The 20,537-nt window shown below is 58.8% G+C and overlaps 3 protein-coding genes across 12 annotated transcripts; 2 read left to right on the top strand and 1 right to left on the bottom strand.

Moving 5' to 3' along the window:
- Positions 1–10,980: 10,980 nt before the first annotated feature.
- SLC52A2 (solute carrier family 52 member 2) lies at positions 10,981–13,805 on the bottom strand. 9 transcript variants are annotated; one of them, XM_081258512.1, is made up of 6 exons: positions 13,686–13,805; positions 12,807–13,051; positions 12,572–12,696; positions 11,829–12,190; positions 11,619–11,742; positions 11,158–11,510 (listed from the first exon to the last, which is right to left on the bottom strand). In XM_081258512.1, the coding sequence occupies exons 2-6, from the start codon at positions 12,934–12,936 to the stop codon at positions 11,298–11,300; spliced, it is 954 nt and encodes a 317-aa protein (XP_081114638.1). In that variant the 5' UTR covers positions 12,937–13,051; positions 13,686–13,805; the 3' UTR covers positions 11,158–11,297. The 9 variants fall into 9 exon arrangements, with proteins under 9 accessions (XP_081114637.1, XP_081114638.1, XP_081114631.1 ...); XM_081258511.1 differs by lacking the exon at positions 12,572–12,696 and having other exon boundaries at positions 10,981–11,510; XM_081258505.1 differs by having other exon boundaries at positions 11,829–12,696.
- On the top strand, positions 13,800–16,948 carry FBXL6 (F-box and leucine rich repeat protein 6). Of its 2 annotated transcripts, none has more exons than XM_081258504.1 (9): positions 13,800–14,305; positions 14,581–14,739; positions 14,904–14,967; positions 15,270–15,398; positions 15,477–15,584; positions 15,670–15,783; positions 15,852–16,083; positions 16,172–16,418; positions 16,712–16,948. In XM_081258504.1, the coding sequence occupies exons 1-9, from the start codon at positions 13,899–13,901 to the stop codon at positions 16,860–16,862; spliced, it is 1,611 nt and encodes a 536-aa protein (XP_081114630.1). In that variant the 5' UTR covers positions 13,800–13,898; the 3' UTR covers positions 16,863–16,948. The 2 variants fall into 2 exon arrangements, with proteins under 2 accessions (XP_081114630.1, XP_081114629.1); XM_081258503.1 differs by having other exon boundaries at positions 15,270–15,401.
- A 359-nt stretch (positions 16,949–17,307) lies between these two features.
- TMEM249 (transmembrane protein 249) lies at positions 17,308–19,283 on the top strand (the record flags this gene model as incomplete). The annotated part of the gene is made up of 5 exons (XM_081258437.1): positions 17,308–17,818; positions 18,049–18,143; positions 18,259–18,454; positions 18,638–18,723; positions 18,987–19,283. 5 exons carry the CDS (start codon positions 17,308–17,310, stop codon positions 19,173–19,175), a joined length of 1,077 nt encoding a protein of 358 aa, XP_081114563.1. The 3' UTR covers positions 19,176–19,283.
- Positions 19,284–20,537: the final 1,254 nt, after the last annotated feature.

Raw genomic sequence — 20,537 nt, 5'->3', positions numbered from 1 at the left:
AGCAGTCCCTGCGGGCGGGGCGCAGTGCGCACGCGCGCACCGCCCCAGTGGGCGGGAACTGGAGGCCTTGCCCCGAGCGGGCCCGCGGCCGCGGCCTAGCAGCACCCCCTGGCGGCCCCCGGCGACCTAGCTTTAGGGCAAGGACCGGCCCTCGTGAAGGCTGAGGACCGCGGCGAGTCCCTCCGGCAGGCACGCCATCGGTTCCTGCCGCTGGTGTCTTTTCCCACCCCCGATAGAAGCTGAGGCTCGGGGAGGTCAGCTCACCTGTTGCCCAGGAGCTCACAGAACGGGCGGAAGCTGAGAGAGAGAAGGCGCCGAGGGCTGGAGCTGGACCTGGGGAGGGGGAGGGGCGGCCAGTCCGGCCCAGCACTTCCGTGCCACGGATTAGGGTGAATCTCTCTAACTGCTCAAGCCTTATTTTCCTCGCTGCAAAATGAGGTCATAACTCACAAGCTAATAGAGCTCCCTGTCCATGCAATGCCTGCTGTTCACCTGGATCTAAGCCACTGATGCGAGCACCTGCTGTGTGCGGGTGGGCGGCCGGGGAGGTGGACACTCAGTAACCACGCCGTGAACAGTGAGCACAGGGGAGGCGAGGCCCGCGGAGAAAGCTTCTGCCTCCCTCACTGGCCTGCCAGCCTCTCCCGCCCCTCCGGCCCCTCCTCTCCCGCCGCCCTCTGGGAGCGCAGGACCCATCCTCTCTGCTCAATGGCCCTCCCAGCTGATGCCAAATCTTCTCTCCCCTCCCCTCGCCTGCTTCCCTGTCACCCTGACAGGTAGCACCCACTCGCTCAGGTGCTCTCCTCTGGCCGTCGCGGCCCCCTTTCCGAGGTCCCACCAGCCCCTGGTCCCACTCCGCATAACTTCTTCAAGGGCAGATCCACCAGCCAGCCACGTGCTAACCTCAGCGAAGCTCACGCCCTCGGGGTCGGGGACAGGGGTTTGTCCTGAGTGCTCCTGTGGCCTGGCCATTCTGCAGTGGATGCCCTGGGCCTCGTGTCCCCTACCCCACACATACTAGGACCCCACCTTCACACTGATGCCTCAGGAAGTTTTCTCCTTGAAGTCTGGTCCCACCTGATGGTTCTCCTGTCAGCCCCTTCTCCCACGTGGCCCCTCCCTCTCCCACGTGGCCCCTCCCCTCTCACATGGCTCCTCCTCCCAATGGTGCCTGCTCTTTTGGGTATCCCTGGGCCCAGGCAGGCCTGTGCCTCCTTCCTTCTCTTCTGCTACGATGTACCTCAATGTCCTGAATCACCTCGTTCCCATTGTCCCCACTGTAACAAATGCTGGGCTCCATACCCTGGCTGAATACAGATGGCTCACTGATTTTTTGCCTGCCTTGCCAGGAGGACAGGAATGTGGCCTCTCATCTCCACTGCTGTGTCCTAGTGTCCGGGCCAGGGCCTGACAGAGTGGATCTGGAGCCCCTCCCAGGGCCAGGCTTTCCGGAAAGTTTCCAGTTGTACACATTTGACCTCCCCACCTAACCCCATAACATTTAATGAACCAGTTCCAGGAGATAGGGTGGGTGTAGCTGATACAGGAATGCCTCCAGGACGTCTGAGAAGGGACAAAAGCAAAGTGCAAGGTAGCAGGATGAGCTGACCGGTACTCAGTTACAGATGGCACTGGAAGCCTGGGCCATCAACTGCCCTGGGCTGGGAATGGGGGTGGGAGGAGGGTTTATAGCTGTTTCCCAGCCCCCAGATGAACAAAGGAATGAACTTTGACCTATTTCCACATCAGAGGACCCTGGTACTAGCCTGGGCTCCCACCAGAGCTGAGGGCTGCAAGTCCTCCCTCTGCATGGCAGGACACAAGCCCCTGGACTGAATCAGGGGTACCCCACCCCTGGTGGTGCTGTATGGGGTCAGTTCCCTCAGACTGGGACTGCTGGGCCCCAGGGACACCAAGGAAACCTTGCTGCAGTGACCACCACTTCCGTTCCACTCACACCCCAGACACAGTCTCCTCCAGTCTCCCCCAGTGGGTCCCCCACCCCCAAGCATATCTGCACAATCTCCCAGCACCCTGTGTTTCCAGGGCCTTGAATCTTCAAGCTGCTCTTAAAGAAAAAGAGTGCAGGTGTATATTAAGAAGCATGACACACAGACATGATGGGAGCAACGTTCCCCCAAAAGGTTTGTCCAAGTTCTAACCTCTGGAATCTGTGATGTGACTTTCTTTGGAAATAGGGTTGTTACAGATGTAATTAAGTTAAGGCTCCCTAGTTGGGATCGTCCTGAATGAGGATGGGCTCTAAATCCAAGGACTGGCGTACTTACATGACAAGGGAGAAGGCGATCTGAGACCCAGAGGAGAAGTCCATGTGAAGACAGAGGCAAAGACTGCGGATGTGGCCACAAGCTACGGGGCACCGAGGGTGGCTGGCACCACCAGAAGCTGGACGGGAGCCTGGAACAGATCCTCCCGACAGCCCTCAGAAGGAACCAACCCTGCCAACATCTTGATTCCAGACTTCTGACCTCTAGCACTGTGATAGAATAAATTTCTGTTGTTTTAAGACACCAGATTTGTGGTAATTTGTTCCAACAGTCCTAGAAAACTAGTACAGTGTGTCAAAGGTTTACTTAACTCATTAACTAATGAGAGAACCAGGAAAGGGGTTACAAATTCAAAAAAAGAGGTTCGAAAACCACAAATTTATATGGAGTAAAGGAATGCTAAAAATAAACTTTAAAATAGATGGAGATTGGCTTTTTTCACAGGAAAAGTACAAGTGAATCTCTACTGGACCAAATGTATTTGCATGTCTATAAAAAGGAAGTATTTTCATTGCTGTTGGTCACTGGCAATTTACAGAGCTGTAAAATAGCTCACAGACAATGAAAGGCAGGGAACTGATGAAGTCAGAATCAGATAACCTGGAAGGGCATGAGCTAAACAACAATGGAGATACCATTATGATACTTTTTTTTTTAAGTAAGACATTTCTGTATTGCTTTTGTTTTTTTAAAAAATATATATTTTATTTATTTAATTTTGGCTGCATTGGGTCTTTGTTGCTGCGCGCAGGCTTTCTCTAGCTGTGGCGAGCGGGGGCTACTCTTTGTTGAGGTGCGCGGGCCTCTCATTGCAGTGGCCTCTCCTGTTGCGGAGCACAGGCTCGAGGCGCACGGGCTTCAGTAGTTGTGGCACGCAGGCTCAGTAGTTGTGGTGCACGGGCTTAGTTGCTCTGCGGCATGTGGGATCTTCCCTGACCAGGGCTTGAACCCGTGTCCCCTGCACTGGCAGGCAGATTCTTAACCACTGCATCACCAGGGAAGCCCGCAGGTGTCATTTTAAAAGGCTGCGTTTCAGTTTACAGAAAGAGTCTACTAAATGACTATGGGTTACAGATAGCTTGAGGAGAGGGAAAGGGCTTCTTTATGTACCCAGTGTTAAAAAGAAAGCCACAACCCCCAAAGGGAATCACATATGCTCAGCCAGGCCACTAAACCAGGGCTTAACAGCAACCCTCACTGAAGCTTCAACCTCCCCCAGAAATGCAGTCTTAACTGGTCAGTCAGGAATTCTCTAGTCGGCACCAATGAGGTTACCTGACACATGGGCCCTCGCCACCCACAGAGGAAGAGGAAGTCATCCGCCACAATGACCCCTTCCATCCCCCATAAGTAGGTGACCTAAGCCTGACATCGTCTTTTTTGTTTATGAGTTTTTTGTCTTGCTTTTAAAAATCTTCCCCTTTCTGGAGCCCTTTGGAACTCCCCTATACTTGCTGGATAGCATGCTGCCTAATTCATTAATTGGTCAGTAACACCAATTAGACCTTCAAATTTTAGTTGGTTGAATTTTTGTTTTTTAATACCAGGAAACAGAGCATTGAAACAACATCAATGGTGTTCAGGCAAATGACCACGGAAGCATTTCCCTCACCTGCTCACGCTGTCCTGTTATCAGTTTCTGGTTAGCTGGGTTTGGGGTGAGCAGTCCAAGGCACAGGCTTCTTCTCCATGAGAGGCTGGAAATGGGGAATCCACCTCGAGGTATCCAAAGGTCATCCGAATGTCCATCCTCAGATAGGTCAATAGTTTGAAGGACATGGTCCCAACTTTTTCTCAGGGACTCTGGGGCTATCCTCCATTGAAGGCTTAGTCTCTCTCCTGTGGCTGATGGCAGAGCCTCAGGTGAAACAGAAGATGAGAGACTCAGTGGGTGTGGCTAATTTACTACCTAACATTTTCAAATGAAAGAGGTCTGATGAGGGTCAAAATAAGAATGATGCAACTGACAAAAAGATTTGGTTGTTTCTGTGACATGCAAAGATAGTAAAACAAATTAAAAAAATTTTTTGGCCGCGTGGCACATGCAATCTTAATTCCCTGACCAGGGATCGAACCCACACCCCCTGCATCAGAAGCACGGAGTCTTAACCACTGGACTGCCAGGGAAGTCCCCAGTAAAACCAATTTTTTAAAAACTTAGACAAAGAGTTCATGCAGGCGCCAAGCAAAGAGTCCAGGCAGCTAGTGCTTAAAAGGCCCAAAGCCCCCAAAGGCTTTCAGGGAAAGGTTTTTAAAAACAGGGTGAGGGACAGGGTTGTGCGGTGAGTGGTCAGCTTGTGGACATTCTCCTGATTGGCTGGTGGTGAGGTAACCGGGAGTCAACATCATCAACTTTCTTGTTCCAACCGGTCTGAGGTCTATGGGCTTGTGGGCAGCAGACAGTTAACGTCTTCCAGCTGGTGTGGGTTTCAGCATCTGCAGATCAGCTCAAGGACATGGCTCAGAATAGTCTCTATAGTCCTTGAGGAGGAACTAAAGGTCCTTGACTTTAATGGCTAAACTATTATTATTTTGTCTTGCTTGACTGTTTTCCTTTCTTTCTGCATTTTATCACTTCTCTGATTAAATTTACTCTTTAGAACTCAGGGAAGGATTAGGACGGTAAAGTTTTTCTACAGACAAGAGGCAGGCAGAGGACGTGTGTGTGTGTGTGTGTGTGTGTTGTGTGTGTGTGTGTGTGTGGCGGGGGTCTGCTCCAAGAAGATCCCGTAGGGTCCTGCTCGGTTACAAAATGTCTACTCAATATTTTGCCCATTTTTAATTGGGTTGTCATTTTATTGTAAAACTGTAAGAGTGCTTTATATATTCTGGATACAAGTCCCTTATCAGATAGATGATTTGCAAACATTTCCCCCCATTCCATGGATTGTCCTTTCAGTTTCCTGATAATGTCCTTTGAAGCACAGAAGTTTTTAACTTTGATAAAGTCCAGTTTATCTAATTTTCCTTTTGTTGCTTATGCTTTTAGATTGTTAAGATTTAATCCTACGTTTTCTTCCAAGAATTTCAGTTTTAACTCTTAAATTTGTCTACGATCCACTTTTGAGTTAATTTTTGTATATGGTGTGATGTAGGGGTCAAACATCATTCTTTTGCATGTGGATATTCAGTTGTATAAAAGATTATTCAACATTGAATTGTCTTGGCACCTTGCCAAAAATCCATCAACCATAAATGTAAGAGTTTCATCCTGAACCTGTGATTCTATTCCATCGATCCACGTGTCTTGAATATCCAGCACCACCTTGCCTCTATTAGCGTAGCTTTGTAATAAGTTTTGTAATTGGGAACTGTGAGAGATTCCTCCAACATTATTCTTTTTCTTTTTTTTTTAGTGCATTTAGTGCAAGGGCTTTCTCTAGTTGTGGCAAGCGGGGGCCACTCTTCATCGCGGTGCGCGGGCCTCTCACTGTCGCGGCCTCTCTTGTTGCGGAGCACAGGCTCCAGACGCACAGGCTCAGTAGCTGTGGCGCACGGGCTTAGTTGCTCCGCGGCATGTGGGATCTTCCAAGACCAGGGCTCGAACCCGTGTCCTCTGCAGGCAGGCAGATTCTCAACCACTGCGTCGCCAGGGAAGCCCTGACCACATATTTTTATATTATCATACATACATATATGCTTTGAAAGCAAATGCTCTTTTTTTCTTCCAGTTTTATTGAGATGTAATTGATGTTTGCACTGTGTAAGTGTAAGGCATGCAGCATAATGATTAGACTCCCATACATCATGAAATGATGACCTCAGTACGTCTAATGAACATCCATCATCTCATATAGATACAAAATAAAAGAAAAGGGAAAAAAAGTTTTTTTCCTTGTACTGAGAACTCTTAGGATTTACTCTTAACAACTTTCATATATAACATTCAGCAGTTAATTATATTAATCATGTTGTACATTACATACCTAGTACTTATAACTGGAAGTTTGTACCTTTTGACCAATTTCATCCAATTCCCCCTCCCCCCACCCCTTGCCTCTGGTGACCACAAATCTGATCTCTTTTTCTATGAGTTTGTTTTCGGTATATCTATGTTGTAATCTGCAAAATTTGGTAGAATTTGTTTTTTTAGTCCTAATATAGATTTTTGTGGATTCCTTATGAGTTTCTTTCTTTCCTTTTTAAAAATATTTACTTATTTATTTGGTTGTGCTGGGTCTTAGTTGAGGCAAGCAGGCTCCTTAGTTGCGGCACGTGGCATCTCGTTCCTTGACCAGGGATCGAACCTGGGTCCCCTACACTGGGAGTGCAGAGTTTTAACCACTGCGCCACTGGGGAAGTCCCTCCTTATGAGTTTCTAAACATAGAATTGTGTCCTCTGAGGGACTTCCCTGGTGGTTCAGTGCCTAAGACTCCGCCCTCCCAATGCAGGGGGCCCAGGTTCAATCCCTGGTCAGGGAACTAGATCCCACGTGCCACGACTAAGAGTTCACGTGCCACAACTAAGAGCCGGCACAGCCAAATAAATATTTAAAAAAAAAAAAGAAAAGAGGGGCTTCCCTGGCGGCGCAGTGTTTGAGAATCTGCCTGCCAATGCAGGGGACACGGGTTCGAGCCCTGGTCTGGGAAGATCCCACATGCCGCGGAGCAACAAAGCCCGTGAGCCACAACTACTGAGCCTGCGCGTCTGGAGCCTGTGCTCCGCAACGGGAGAGGCCGTGACAGTGAGAGGCCTGCGCACCGCGATGAAGAGTGGCCTCCTCTCTCCACAACTGGAGAAAGCCCTCGCACAGAAACGAAGACCCAACACAGCCAGAAATAAATAAATAAATTTATAAAAAAAGAAAGAAGAAAATCATTAAAAAAAAAATCGCATCATCTGATAGAGATAGTTTTACTTTTCCAATCTGGATGCCTTTTGTTTCTTTTTCCTGCCTAACCACCCTTGCCAGGACCTGCAGTGCAATAGAGAGCAGACACCTTCGTCTGTGGATCTGCCTGCTTTTCCTGTCTGGATGTTCAAGCCCACGTGCTAACTGGCCCTGGAGCCCGAGCACCCTGGCCTCAGCATCTCTTTGCATCCCTCTGGCTTAAGTCAGTGCGGGGGTGGGGTAGGGGGGGCACGGGCAGCATGGACACCTGCAGCGGGGGGGCGGGGCGCTGAGGAGCTGCCTTCCCCTCGACTTGCCTTTAGAGAATTGGCGCCCTGGTCTCCCCGGCCACAACACATACCCACTCAGTGCTCCCGCTCAGCGCTCTCAGAGGGTGCTGTCCACAGAATGTTTTTCAAAGGGAGTATCAAGGGCTGGCTCGGAGGTGTCAACGAGGGATCAGGTAAGGAATCTTTTGCAATCTGCTTTCTAAAGAGCTCGGCTTTCCTGCCTCTCTTGCAAAACGAGGGGAATTTCCAGGCTGGTTTGCCACTTGCCTTTCATTTAGCTCATACAGTTACGCAGCCAGAAACCTCCCGGGTGGTCCTGCCTTCTTCCCCCACTGGCCTGGTTTGAGGTGTTCTGAGAGGGTCAGACGTCCAGGAGACTCTTCTACGCAGGTTGGAAGTGGGTCAGGGAAGCACCCTGGTCAGGAGCTGGAGGTGGGGGCCTGGGAGACGGAAGGGTCATGGGGAGTACGACAGGGAGAGTCTCCAAGAGAATGACCGACTCTCTCCCAGGCAAGGAAAGATTAACCAGTGCTGTGCGTGCAAGGTCTGAACAGTCCTAAATGCTTCAGAGAGGAGACGAAAGAGGATTCACAACTCCTGCAGCTGTGACAGACAAGAACCAACTCAACTGAAGCAAGAAATTGTGAGCCCACGTAACTTGCAAGTCCAAGGGGTTCAGCTTCGGGGACAGCTGGATCCAGGAGATCCCAGAATGCTCTCCGAGTTCTGCCTCTCCACCCTTCGCTCTGCTTGCCTCTGGGACGCCTTCATCCTCTGGTGTGCACCCCGAGTAGTCTGGGTATTTTTTATAGCTCTTGGGATGACCGACACCCCCGAGACAAATCTCTTGTTAGAGCCTGACTTGCTCCCCAGGGCCAGGGTTCCCAGTTCAATCACCATGGGCAGGAGGGTGGGCACCACAGCTGGATTAGCCGGGCACCTACCCAGCCAAAGAGTGGAAGGCAGGGGCCTGTGACTGACAGCCCACTAGAACGATAGGGGCCTCTGAGCCCCTGGAAAGTGCAGTAGAGAGCATGTGGCCCCACTGAGGTGGGCAGCACCCCAAGACAGTGTGGGCCTGGTCCGAGAGTGGCCGATTCCGGAATTGCTGATGACCTGCACCCGCTCCCTCACTAGAGGCCGTCACTCCCACACTCCCATCCTCTGGCCCCACTCCCCATGGAAGCGAGGAGGTCCCTTTGAATCCATGGAGGGGAGGGAGCCCCTGAAAGGACTCATCCCTTGTCCCCAAGTCAGGCAGTGGGGCTCTGAACAGGCGCAGATGAGGGGTGTGACCGTCCCCTCACCCAGGTGTTGTCACACTCATGCCCGCGTCGGAACCCACCCCTGCCTAGGGACCCCGGTGGGCTGACGAAGCCAGGACTGAAGGAAGGTGAAGGCCCCACCCCTACTTGCTCAGCCAGAGCCGGTGAGCCTCGTCCCTCTCTGTCTTGGGGGAGTGGCTGCAGTGGCCACACACCTGCGGAGGGGCTGCGCGTGCTCTCTGGTTTCGAGAGAACCTGAGCCACGGACCAGAGGGCCCGGGGCTCCGCTCTGGGGATGGTGCCTTCGGTCCTGCCTTGGACACCGCCTCCCTTCTGGGGTCTCCTTCAAGTTCCTCACCACCCCGGGCCTGAGAGACCCTTTGGGTAGGGCTGTGAGCTTGAGTGGCTGGCCACCTGCTGTCCAGCTGGAGGTGTGCATGCCCGGATAGGGCCCTGGGGGGACGCTCAGCTCTGAGGGGCTGGCGTGGTGGGCCGCGCTGTTTCCTGGCCACTGGCCTCAGGCCTGGACGCGAGAGGAAGGGCGGGCCAGCAGCTCTCTAGGACTTGGCCCCGAGGCGTCTTCCTCCCCTGGTTGTTTGGGCTCCTGCCTTGTTCCCTTCGGGGAGCTGACCGGACGCCCTGGAGACAACAAAGGGCAGGGGCTCCTTCAAGCCACCCCTGCGGTCCTGGCCTCCGGGGCTCAAGACCACGCCACGCCACGCCACGCCACCCCTCCCCTCCACTTCGGGAGACCGTGCCTTGCTTCCCGGGGCCCTCAAGCCTGGCATACGTGGCGCAGACACACACGCCGGCAGGGGAGGCTCCACAGACGCCCAACGTGAGGGAAGGCAGGAAGGAACTGGGGGGAGGCTCCACCAGCCTCCGGCCCCAGGGTGGGCTGGGGAGGGGTGAGGGCAGCGTCAGAGAGGCCAGGGGAGGGCACGCAGAGGCCCGGGGCCACGCCACCCCCGACACGCCCTCGGCCTCCTCCCTCCCACTCTCCAGAGGTGGCTTCCACAGCTCACACCCGCCTGCCAGCGCCCCCCTCCCCAGCCCTATCAGGTCAGGGGGCCGGGTGGTTAGCGCCCTGGAGGGCGGTGGCCTTCTACCTTAAGGGCTGGGCTCTGTCTGGGCCAGTTGGGAGCCTGGTCCCACCATATGCCTGATGCGGGGTCAAGGCCTGGGGAGCTTTCTCTCCCGCCAGGAAGTCCCTCAGCTCAGCCGGTCCCGCCAAGGCCAGGGAGGAAGACCCCGAGAAGGCTCCGTGCAGCCCGAGTCAAGGACAACCGGCTTTAGAAGCTTAGAAAGGGCATCCGGAGAGAGCTGGCCAGCAGGGCAGGAGCCGCTCCTCCCGGGGCCCACGCCTGGCCCCTGGCAGCTGCAGGGCCCCCTGTGGAAGCGGGGCTCATTGCCTGTGAGAATGGGCTCTCGGTACCACGCCAGTCACAGTGGCTCACGGCTCAGGTGTCCCCCCGCAGGCCTCTGCTCCCCACCTGCCCAGGAGGCACAGAGGTGGCGGCGGCAGAAGCCCAGGCCCCGGCCCCGCGGCAGCCCCCGCCTGAACCCCCTCTCAGATCCTCCCGGCCCTCCTGGCTGGGGGCGCACTCCAGTCCCCACCAGTCCTGTGGGGGGAGCCCCCGGTGCAGGACAGCCTGTGTTTGGTGCTGAGCTCCCTGCAGACACCAACGAGCAAAGGCCTGGACTGCTGTCCCAGGGTGGGAACAGAGCGTGGGCCGCTCGGAGCCGCCCGCCAGCAGCCCAGGGGGAAGGCAGTCACTGTCCGTCCGTGTGAAGAAAGGGTTTGGGGCCTTTGCAGGTTTGATCACAGGAGCTACAAACGAGGCTGGTGGTTTCGGGGAGGGGACCACGTTCTTGGGCAGAAGAATCCCAAGATCGGATGGACCCTCACACCCCGGTCTCTTCTAAGTCCCACTCGCTGAGCCCTTTCTGTGCCAGGACCTGGCAACAAGCCCCTGGCACAAATCCCCCAGTAGGATCCTCCCATAAAGCAGCGGGTAAGTGTGCCACACCCAGGCCACAAAGGCAGCGACTACGAGGCAGCCCATGCGGCCTGACCTTCGTGCCTGGCTGGCTCGGCCCACCACACAGCCTCTGACTGCCATAGCATGGCCTGTGTGGGTCCTTGGCCTACACTCCAGGCCCTGGGGGCTGGCCTTCACCCTCCCTCTGGGCAGTTCTGTATGTGTATCTGTGTTTAGGAGGAGGTTCCACGACCCCCAGGATCTATGAGTGCCCCAGTGAGTGGGACAGGCCCCTGTTGAACAGGTCAGGCTACTGCTCTAGCTCAAGAGAGGTGTATCTACACGGCAAGAGTTGTTCCTAGGGTTAGCTCTAACTCATGAAATAAACACGCTTTATTGTACAAATCACACACAGGTCCTGGGCCTGGGCCAAATCCACATCCCCAGCCGGGCCCTGGCTCCGAGCCTGCTCTGTGGTCCCAACCCTGGCCTGCAGTGCCAGGTTCTCCTGTGGAGTACGCAGGCATCCGTGAGCAGGCTGCTTGTAGGGTGGGCCTCCCTGGGCTGTGGGCGCGCAGGCACTGTGGCAACCCCAACCTGAAGACAAGTGGAGTGGAGCGGAGTCCCCACCTGCTCAGGCTTAGGGGCCACAGGGGTCCACACAGTCCTGCCCGCTGCGGAACACGTGGTAGATGCTGGTGGGAGGGAACATGGCCACGGCGCCGAGCAGAGAGCCCACCTGGATGGCCACGCCAGCTGCCAGCAACGACTGCTGGCCCCCCCCATGCAGCAGGGAGCTGGAAGCCACCTTCACGTATGAGAACACGCCGAGACACAGAACCCACGACACCACCTGGGAAGGTGGACACAGTAGCAGGCTGAGCGTGAGATGCCCCCGCTCTAGAGTGAACCCCCTCCCTACTGCCACCCTCTTTGCTTCACTGTCCCCCAACATACTTACCACAAGGACCACCCCTGCAGAGGTGCCCACCAGAGGTGGGCAGGGGCTCAGGATTGCCAGCGCCATCAGGTAGGCCCCAAAGAGCATGCCCAGCAGGGAGAGACTGCCCAGCCCTGCCAGGGACCTGCCAGGGGTGAGCAAAAACTCAGGGCTCAGGCCCAGGCTCTCACCCCTAAGTCCCACCCTGAGTGGCCTGGGCTGCCCACATACCTGCATAGAACACCCATGGCCAGGAAGCAGGCGAGGGGGTTGGCGGCACTGCCCAGCACCACAGCCAAGTGGTAGGCTGGGCGCCCATAGGGCAAGCAGGAATAGCTCTGCACAGCAGGCAACACACCATTGGTCAGAGCGTTGGTGACGGCCAGCAGGCCCAGCAGGCAGACACCACGGGTGGAGAGCAGCCGATGGGCCGCAGGTTCTGGGCTGCGGGTGGTGCCTGCCGCCTTGCTGGGAGACTCCTGCAGGGGTGAGGCCTCTTCCTCTTCCTCCACTCCTGGGGCTCCCACCTGCAGGCCAGGCCCTGGGCCTCCTGTGGGTACAGGCGGTGGTGACGGCAACAGCACCAGGAGACCCTGAAAGGCGGCAGCTGAAACGACTAACAGGGCGGACAAGACCCCAAAAAAAGTGCTGGCAGGAAAACGCTCTGGGAAGTCAATGGGGGGCCCAGGAGTGCCATTGGTGGGGGTTGGTGGGCACTCGAGGCGACCCACACCCTGCACTAGGGCCAGCACACAGGGCAGCAGGGCACTGAGGCCCTGACCCAGGAAGAAGGACCGCAAGAAGGAAGGTGGCAAGCGGCTCAGGAAGGGCAGGAAAGTGACATTCGAAGCACAACAGGCCAGCGCCAGCACGAAGGAGAGAGCCAGGAAGGCCACGGAGTGCTCCTGCCCCGCCACTGTTGCCACGTGGGGCCACAGAGGGGCCAGCAGGGCCGTGCCCACCACGCTCAGCACCTGCACCACTTGGATGGGGGCCCTCTCGCCATTGCCCGGGGCCAGCCGCCTCCACAGGGTCACCACCAGCAGACCCAGGTTCCCCAGCGCCACAAGCACAGAGAGGTAGGAGGGGAGACTCCAACCTGCAAGGAAAAAAAGGAGGAAGCGTGTCGGGCAGGATGCGCAGGGCCAGAGAGCAGCTGCAAGCCACCTCCCCCGCACGCAGCCTCGCCCCCTGCCCACATGAACTCACCCTCGGGGAGGTCTTTCACCACAACAGGCAGCTCTACCCAGATCCCGTTGATGGCAGCCCATGAGCCCATGCCAAAGAGGGCTACCAGAACGTGGGTCAGCACCAGACGGCCCAGCGGGGGTGCCGCCATTTAGCCCAAGGCTGGAGCCTTCAGGACAGGGCAGAGGTCACAACCAGCTCTTCTTTCCCCACCTAGGTCCAAAAAAGACGCTTCGGCTCCTCCGGGAACTGAAGGCTTCGTCTAGCTTTAAAGAAAGAAACATGTGTGCAGAATCACAAGGGAGAGACACAGAACCATCGTCAGGAGATGACCAGACGGCCAAGGCCAGGGAAACTGGGGGGATGCCGGGGGTGGGGGATGGGGAGAGGAAGGGACCAAGCACACCGGCAGCCTGTGCCGGGGTCACGACACAGAAAAGGCCGGCAGGCAGGGAAGCAAGAAGGCGCCGAAGCCCAGGAGAGGATAATGAAAGAGGGAGATGATCTTCGGGTGTGAACTACCGAGGCCGCCAGAGTACTCGCCCCCCCCCCCCCCCCCCCCACGGATACGGGACAAGGACTCCGGGACAGGTCCACCTCTCAGGCGCCAAGCACACCTCTGCGGCTTCTGCGAGACCCGAGACAGCCGGAGCCAAGTCGGGGCTGGGGGTGTGGCCGCGGCGGGCACCGCCCCTCGCTGCGTCAGCGGGGCGGCGGAGAGCCGACCGGTACGCTGGGGTGCCTGCGCCTCCCGGTCCTGAACACGCGCGCTCCCTGACCTGGCGACCGGCCGTCCCGCCACACTTCGAGGGCGCCGCCTCCGGCCCAGGGTCGAGGCCCCAGCCCAGAACCGGTGGGGCCGCAAAACGCAGCCGAGCGGGAGCGAGGACTCCAACTCACCCGCCGGGACTCGGAGAAACCACCAGCCGGCGCGCCCCAGCGCCTGATATACCGCTCCGGAAATCGAGTGGGGAGTCCAGGGGCGGGAGGGCCTGCCCGGGGCCCTGACCCCGCCCCCCGAGGCAAGCCGCGCCCCCGCCGGCCCCACCCCTTCCGCCGCAGGAGCCGCCTCTTCCGCTCCCCCGGGCGGAACTCGGAACGCAGCGAGTGGCTATGGCTCCGGGTGCGGCCCGGCGGGCCCGGCAAAGGGTCCGGATCTTGCCGCTGGCCGGGGCGCGGAGCCGCTCGGCGGAGGACTGGTGGTGGGATCGGCTGGCGCCGAGCGGCTCCGGTTACCACCTGCTGCAGTCGGACAGCATGCTGCTGGTGTTGCCAGGCCCGGGGCCCGCCCGCCCCCGCGCTCAGAGGCGCGCCGCCCGCCGTGCTCAGCTGCTGCGGCTCCGCGGGGCCCGCGCCGCTGAGGCCAAGGCCAAGGCCAAGGCCAGGACCACACCCGCACCCGCACCCGCACCGCACCAGGAGCCCGACCCGGGCTGGGGCGACCGCATTCCCTTGGAAATCCTGCTGCAGATTTTCGGGCTGCTGGTGGCGGCGGATGGGCCTATACCCTTCCTTGGCAGGTACCCCAGGACCATCGCGCACAGCGCCGGGTCTCAGGCTGACCTCTTAGGCACTCAGCGAGTGGCTGAGCGCCCACACACGCGTCCCAGGGAGCGCAGTCTCTCAGGGCGTCCAGTTGGAATCCCAGGGGCCCGACTTTGAACTGAGGGGTCCGCAGCGTTGTGAGAGTTGGCGGGGGGCAGGTCCCTCCTCTTAGAAAACCCCATAGCGACAGCCAGTGAGGGCGAGGATCGACCACAAAAGGCCCGGCCCCTCAGGAGAGATTTTCTCCCAGGGCTGCACGCGTGTGCCGCCGCTGGCACGAGGCCGCCTCCCAGCCAGCGCTCTGGCACACACTCACCCTGTCACCCCCGCTGACTGGCCGCTCCGCCAAGAGTGGGCCCAAGACTGAGAAGAAGCTTCTTGCTTCCCTGGAGTGGCTTATGCCCAGTCGGTGAGCAGTTCCATCTTTTTCTTATCCCCTCATTCCCCTTGTGTGTTGTGTGAAAGCCCCAGGCCCCCTCCTGCATCCCTGCACGAAGGTGATGGGTGGGGAGAAGGCTGGCAGAAGGGGCAGTGTGGGAACACTGTGCAGCTCTGTCTTTGCTGTCGGCCCAGGTTCTCACAGCTCCAGAGGCTGACTCTCATCCACTGGAAGTCCCAGGTACACCCTGTGTTGAAGGTGAGAGCTCGAGGCTGCCCTGCACGCCAGCCATGACATTCTGGGGTTACCCACCAGGGAGTGGGTCAGGTACTGTGGGGCCCAACGATGCCCCATGAAGATGCCTGCTTGGTTCTCCTTTCCTGGCGTGTCTTCCAGCAGGGAGGTGTGAGAGGTGGGAGCACCCAGGTAGGCCTGGCACGGCCAGGAAGGAGACCGTTGCTGAGGCAGTGAAGCGCGGTGGGCACCAGCCATTGGTCTGTTTCCCTTGTGGACCACAGCCTGCCCTCCCCCAGCCCCAACTGGCCCTCTGTCTTCCACAGCTGGTTAGCGAGTCCTGTCCCCGGCTCACCTTCCTCAAGCTTTCTGATTGCCACGGTGTGACCCCTGACACTCTGACCATGCTAGCCAAAGCCTGCCCCCAGCTCCACAGCCTGGACATACAGCACTCCGTGGTGAGCCCAGCAGTCCCCAGGGGCCCCAAGGAAGCCTGGGCTGAGTTGACCGGTCCCTCTGTGCTGGGTCTCCAGGTGGAGTCCACGGCTGTGGTAAGCTTCTTGGAGGAGGCGGGGCCCCGAATGCGGAAGCTGTGGCTGACCTACGGCTCCCAGACGACAGCTGTCCTGGGTGCGCTGCTGGTAGGTTGGTCACGGGCAGCAGCAGAGCTGGGGGCTGAGCCAGGGCTGCCAGGCCTCCGGCCCCACCTCTCCCCCTCCTCTCCAGGGCGGCTGCTGCCCACGACTCCAGCTCCTGGAGGTGAGCACTGGCCTCAACCACAACAGCACTCCCCTCCAGCTGCCTGTCGAGGCCCTGCAGAAAGGCTGCCCCCAGCTGCAGGTACCTGCCGCCCCACCTCTTCCACCTGTCACCCCCCTCCCCATCTGCAGCCTGGGCCTCGCTCCCAGGTGTTGCGGCTGCTGAACCTGATGTGGCTGCCCAAGCCTTCCGGGCGAGCGACGACTCCTGGCCCAGGCTTCCCCAGCCTCGAGGAGCTCTGCCTTGCCAGCTCCACCTGCAACTTTGTGAGCAACGAGGTCCTGGACCGCCTGCTCCACGGTTCCCCTCACCTGCGCTTGCTGGATCTCCGTGGCTGTGCTCGAATCACACCTGCTGGCCTGCATGATCTTCCATGTCAGGGTCAGCACTCCCCGGGTGGTGGCTGGGCAGGTGGGATGTGGGGATTCTTGCCCACCCCACAGCTCATGCCCATTCCTCTCGCCTCCAGAGCTGGAGCAGCTTCACCTGGGCCTGTATGGCATGTCAGACCGGCTGACTCTAGCCAAGGAGGGCAGCCTTCTGTTAACTCAGAAGTGGTGCCACACTCTGCAGGAGCTGGACTTGAGTGGCCAGGGCTTCAGTGAGAAGGACCTGGAGCAGGCCTTAGCTTCCTTCTCAGGCACCCCTGGGGGCTCGCACCTGGCACTGTGCTCCCTCAACCTCCGGGGCACCCGGGTCACACCAAGCACAGTCAGGTCAGCATCCCCACCCCCGCCAGTTCCTTGGAGCCAGTATGGCTTGATCCCCTGTCTTGCCTGGCTTGCCAGCTCCAGGGGTCTGAAAAGGAAGCCCATACTGGCCCAGCCCCTGCCTGGGGTTGGCCTTAGGGACACCAAGGGTACTGGGCTTGGGCTTTGATGGCTGTAGGCGGCAGAGCCAGCTGCGGTGCAAGGGTAGAGAGGGCTCCTTAGACTGGCTCAGCCATGCTGTGTCTGGGTCTTCTTGGGGCCAGTGGCTCAATCTCCCATGGCCTGCACTGCTCCCACAGCTCTGTGATCAGCAACTGCCCAGGTCTGCTGTACCTCAACCTGGAGTCCTGCCGCTGCCTTCCCCGGGGCCTGAAGCGGGCCTACAGGGGCCCAGAGGAAGTCCAGTGGTGCCTGCAGCAGCTGCTCACCAGTCTCCCCGCTCCCAGCTAGGCAGCTCCAGCCAGCCAGCCCTGCCCTGACCCCTTTCCCATTTTTGAATGTGTGAGCATTTTGTTACAATAAAACATTTTTAGGAACTCATGTGTGGTCTTTGGTATCCCAGTGAGAGGCTAGGGGTTGTCCCTGAGGGAACTACTTGGGGCTAGAACTGGCCCAGAACCTGTGTGTTGTGGCGTTGGGGGCAGCCCCCCAGGGCTCCTGAGTCAGTCTGTGGCTGTGCCTTGCCTGCTCAATCCTGGGCTCAAATCTTGGACTGAGTGTGAGTGTGTGTGTGTGTGTGCTTTCCACCCTCAGGGACACTAAGGTGAGATGTCTGTGATTGTATATGAGGCTCGGACCCAGGCAGAGGCGGCAATGGAGAAGGGGAGGCCATGCTCAGCTACGGGGCTCGTTGTGGGGCACTTGCCTACAGATTCCTCTCCAGCTCAGGCCTGGGATGTCCCACTACCCCACCCTTCAGGCCAGGACTGTGAACCAGGCTGTACAGGGGGCCTCCAGTGGGGTGGGGACTAGCGGGGGAAGTGCACGCCCACCGCAGGGCCGGGCCGGGCGACTCCCTGGAGAAGGGATGATCAACAGGACGGCCCCTTCTAGAACCCGCCGCCCAGAGCTTCTAGAACCCAGCGTAGCCCAGCCTAGACCGCCACTTGGTGTCGCTCCCCTGCCTTCGCCTGAGAACTGCTCCTTCCTGGACCGCAACCCTGAAGGCTTTATTCTCCCAGGTATGAGTGTGGCTGTGAGCAGTGGGCAGTGGCAACAGGCGAGCCGCACAGCTGACGGTCTGTACCCGACCCAGGCCCCCAAGGGCCGGGTCAGCGGCCTGCCTACGACCTCCGGCAGCAAGCCCTTCCAGCTTTGGGCCCAAGGGCTCTTCTGCACCGAGCGCAACCTGGCCAAGCGCCTCAAGAACAACAGTTTCTACCCGTTCACGCAGCAGCAGCCCAACGGTGAGGGCGACACTCAGTTGCGACGGGACCAGAACCCGGCGGAGCGGGGACGCGGGGCGGGGCCCGGCCGGCTGCGGCCTGCGTGAGCGCTGGAACTGCAGGCTGGACCCTGACAGCGGCCCCGGGCCCTGCGGGCGGCGGGCAGTTCCGGGCCCAAGCCCTGGCACTTCCACCTCGGGCTGCGAGCAGGGGCCCGGTATCCTCACGCGCCCCTGCCGCGCCGCCCCCAGTCTTCGTGCTCGAGTACTACCTGGACACGCTGTGGAAGGGGACGCTGCTCTTCATCGTCTGCTTCCTCCTCGTCAGCTTCGGGCTTGTGAGCGAGGTCTGAGCTCCTGGGCCCGCCCCCCACGGCCTTCCTACCCTGGGGGCCGGACCCCCACTCGGTGCCCCGCCCCCGGGTCCCGCGGCGGCTCAGAAAGTCCCCGCGGCGCCCACAGGTGCAGAAGCAGGAGACTTGGGGCTTCCCTGCCTACGGCGTGGGCGTCGGCCTGTGGCTCATGATCTCGTCGCTACCGCGGCGCCGCCTGGTGCTGAACCACGAGCGCGGCGTGTACCACTTCTCCATCCAGGGCCGCACCGTGTGTCAGGGCCCCATTCACCTGGTCTACGTGCGCATGGCGCTCAGCTCCGATGGTGACGCACGGGGCGGGCCGCGGCCGGGGGTGGGGGGGGATGGCGTGCAGGGGAAGGGGAAGCCACGTGGAGTGGGGAGGAGCAGACAACTGGCCCAAGCCCCCGCCCCCGGAGCCCGCGCCCCCGGAGCCCCCGCCCCCGGCTCTCCAGAGACCTGGGGCTGAGCGGCTTGCCCCTTGCCAGCCTACGGAAGGTGCTTCTTCCAGCTGGTTCTGTGCGGCCACAAGCTGGAGCCGCTGGTGCTGGTGCAGCTGTCGGAGCGCTACGAGGTGGGTCCCTTCCAGCCGGCCACGGGGTCCCAGACACGCTCCCTTCCCCTCCTTGGTTCAACATGACGCCAGCCACTGTTTAGGGTCTTCAGATAGGGCCAGTGCATACAGCGGGGTCCTGGCCCAGGCCCTCGAGCTGGGAGCCGGCGGAGAGGGCGCCGGGGCTGACGGGCAGGGCTGGAGGTGCGGTCTGGCCAAGGGGAGGGGACGCCTCCGGTGCAGCTCTTGTTCGGGCAAGAGCTGACCGCCACCCGCTCACACAGCAAATGGACTACCTCGGCCGTCATATTGCCCGGAAGCTCAACATTAACTACTTCGACTGCCTGGCCACGTCGTACCGGCACGTGGTCCGCCACCGGCCGCCGGGGGCCGCCTTCAGCCCAAGCATCCTGCTGCGCGAGACCAGTGCCCAGGACGAGCGGGACTCGAACAGGTCAGCCCGGGACTTGTGATGCTGCCAGCTGGCGCCCAGCCCTCCCCCACCCCGGGACTGCACTCTCCCGTCCCCTCCCATCTCCCACCTCCACCTGACCACTGGCCTTCTTCTCAATAAAGCGACCTCCTGCTTCAAGCATGCTCATTTCCTCCGTGCGGTGGGGGCTGCCGCCCCAGGGCCCTCCTGTGGTGCACACCTCGAAGGGCCTCAGGGAGCCTTTCAGGGAGCAACCCCAGAGTTTGGGTTGGAAGATGGGGGTCGCAGTGGGACTGAGGGTGACAAGTAGCCAGGCCTCTAGAACACGTGTGAGACACACTGCCTCTCTTGGTCAGTAGCAGTGAACTGGTCCTTCCAGGCTTCAGAAGTGCTGACCAATGAGCAGAATCCAGGAGTCAGAATCTAATTGGTCCAGTCTGGGTCAGGTGCTGTTCTAGTCCAATCAGCAATAGGATGGGGGCACCGCCGAAGGTCCAGCACTGTGCCTAGGGGTGGATCCTGCACTGGACACTAGTGGAGTTTCCCCTGCGGAGCTCTAGGCCAGAGCTCAAGGCCTGCTGGGGAGTAGACCCAACATATCCCTGGAGCGTGCTCCTGCCTGTCTGCTGGAACCCCAGTCCCATGTTCCCTGTCCAGCGGGTGTTCTTGCCTCCTGGGTGCTGGAAGCTGCTGTGGGAGCAGAGAAGGCACCTGGGTCTCCCCGTCAGCATTTTTCCTTAGGGCCGTGCTCACGACCCAGGTCTTTGTGCATTGTATCACCTGAGTGTCCCTGGAACCAGAACCAGCTGCATAATTTGCAGGGCCCCATGCAAACTGAAAATGCAGAGGTCCTTGTTAAAAAGTTATTAAGAATTTCCAGATGGCAGCACTAGAACATTAAACCAACTGTACCCGTTAGTGCTGGGGGCTTACCTGCCCACCAGCCAGTAGGCTGAACAGCCAGGTGTGTAGGCATCCAGCCCCACCCACCAGCAGCTTGGCGGTTGGCACCAGACCTGGGATCCCCTGTGCCCCACACAGCCCCACTCACCACTGAGCCTGCACCCTCTGCGTGAGACAAGGTCTGGCAGCCAACTGGTCCAGGGGCCAGCCCCATCTACCAGTGTGCCCACAGTAGCAGGCCCTGCCACAACAGAAGGGCCCTTGCAGCCCACACAGAGGGCAGCCCTAGAGCATATAGCTCTGGTGACCAGAGGGGAGTGTGCTGCTGGGTCACGTAGGGCATCTCCAACATAAGCCACTTTTCCAAGATCAGGAAACATAACTGACCTACCTAAGACACAGAAATAAAAACAGAGAATTAGGCAAATGAGGCTACAGAGGAATATGTTCCAAATGAAGGAACAAAGGCACTACAAAAAAAGGAAATTATAGGCCAATA

This window comes from Mesoplodon bidens (assembly GCF_964165515.1).
Source record: "Mesoplodon bidens genome assembly, chromosome: 16".
Lineage (NCBI taxonomy): Eukaryota > Metazoa > Chordata > Mammalia > Artiodactyla > Ziphiidae > Mesoplodon > Mesoplodon bidens.
Note: the sequence above shows the minus strand (reverse complement) of the source record. Positions and strands in the feature narration are given on the sequence as shown.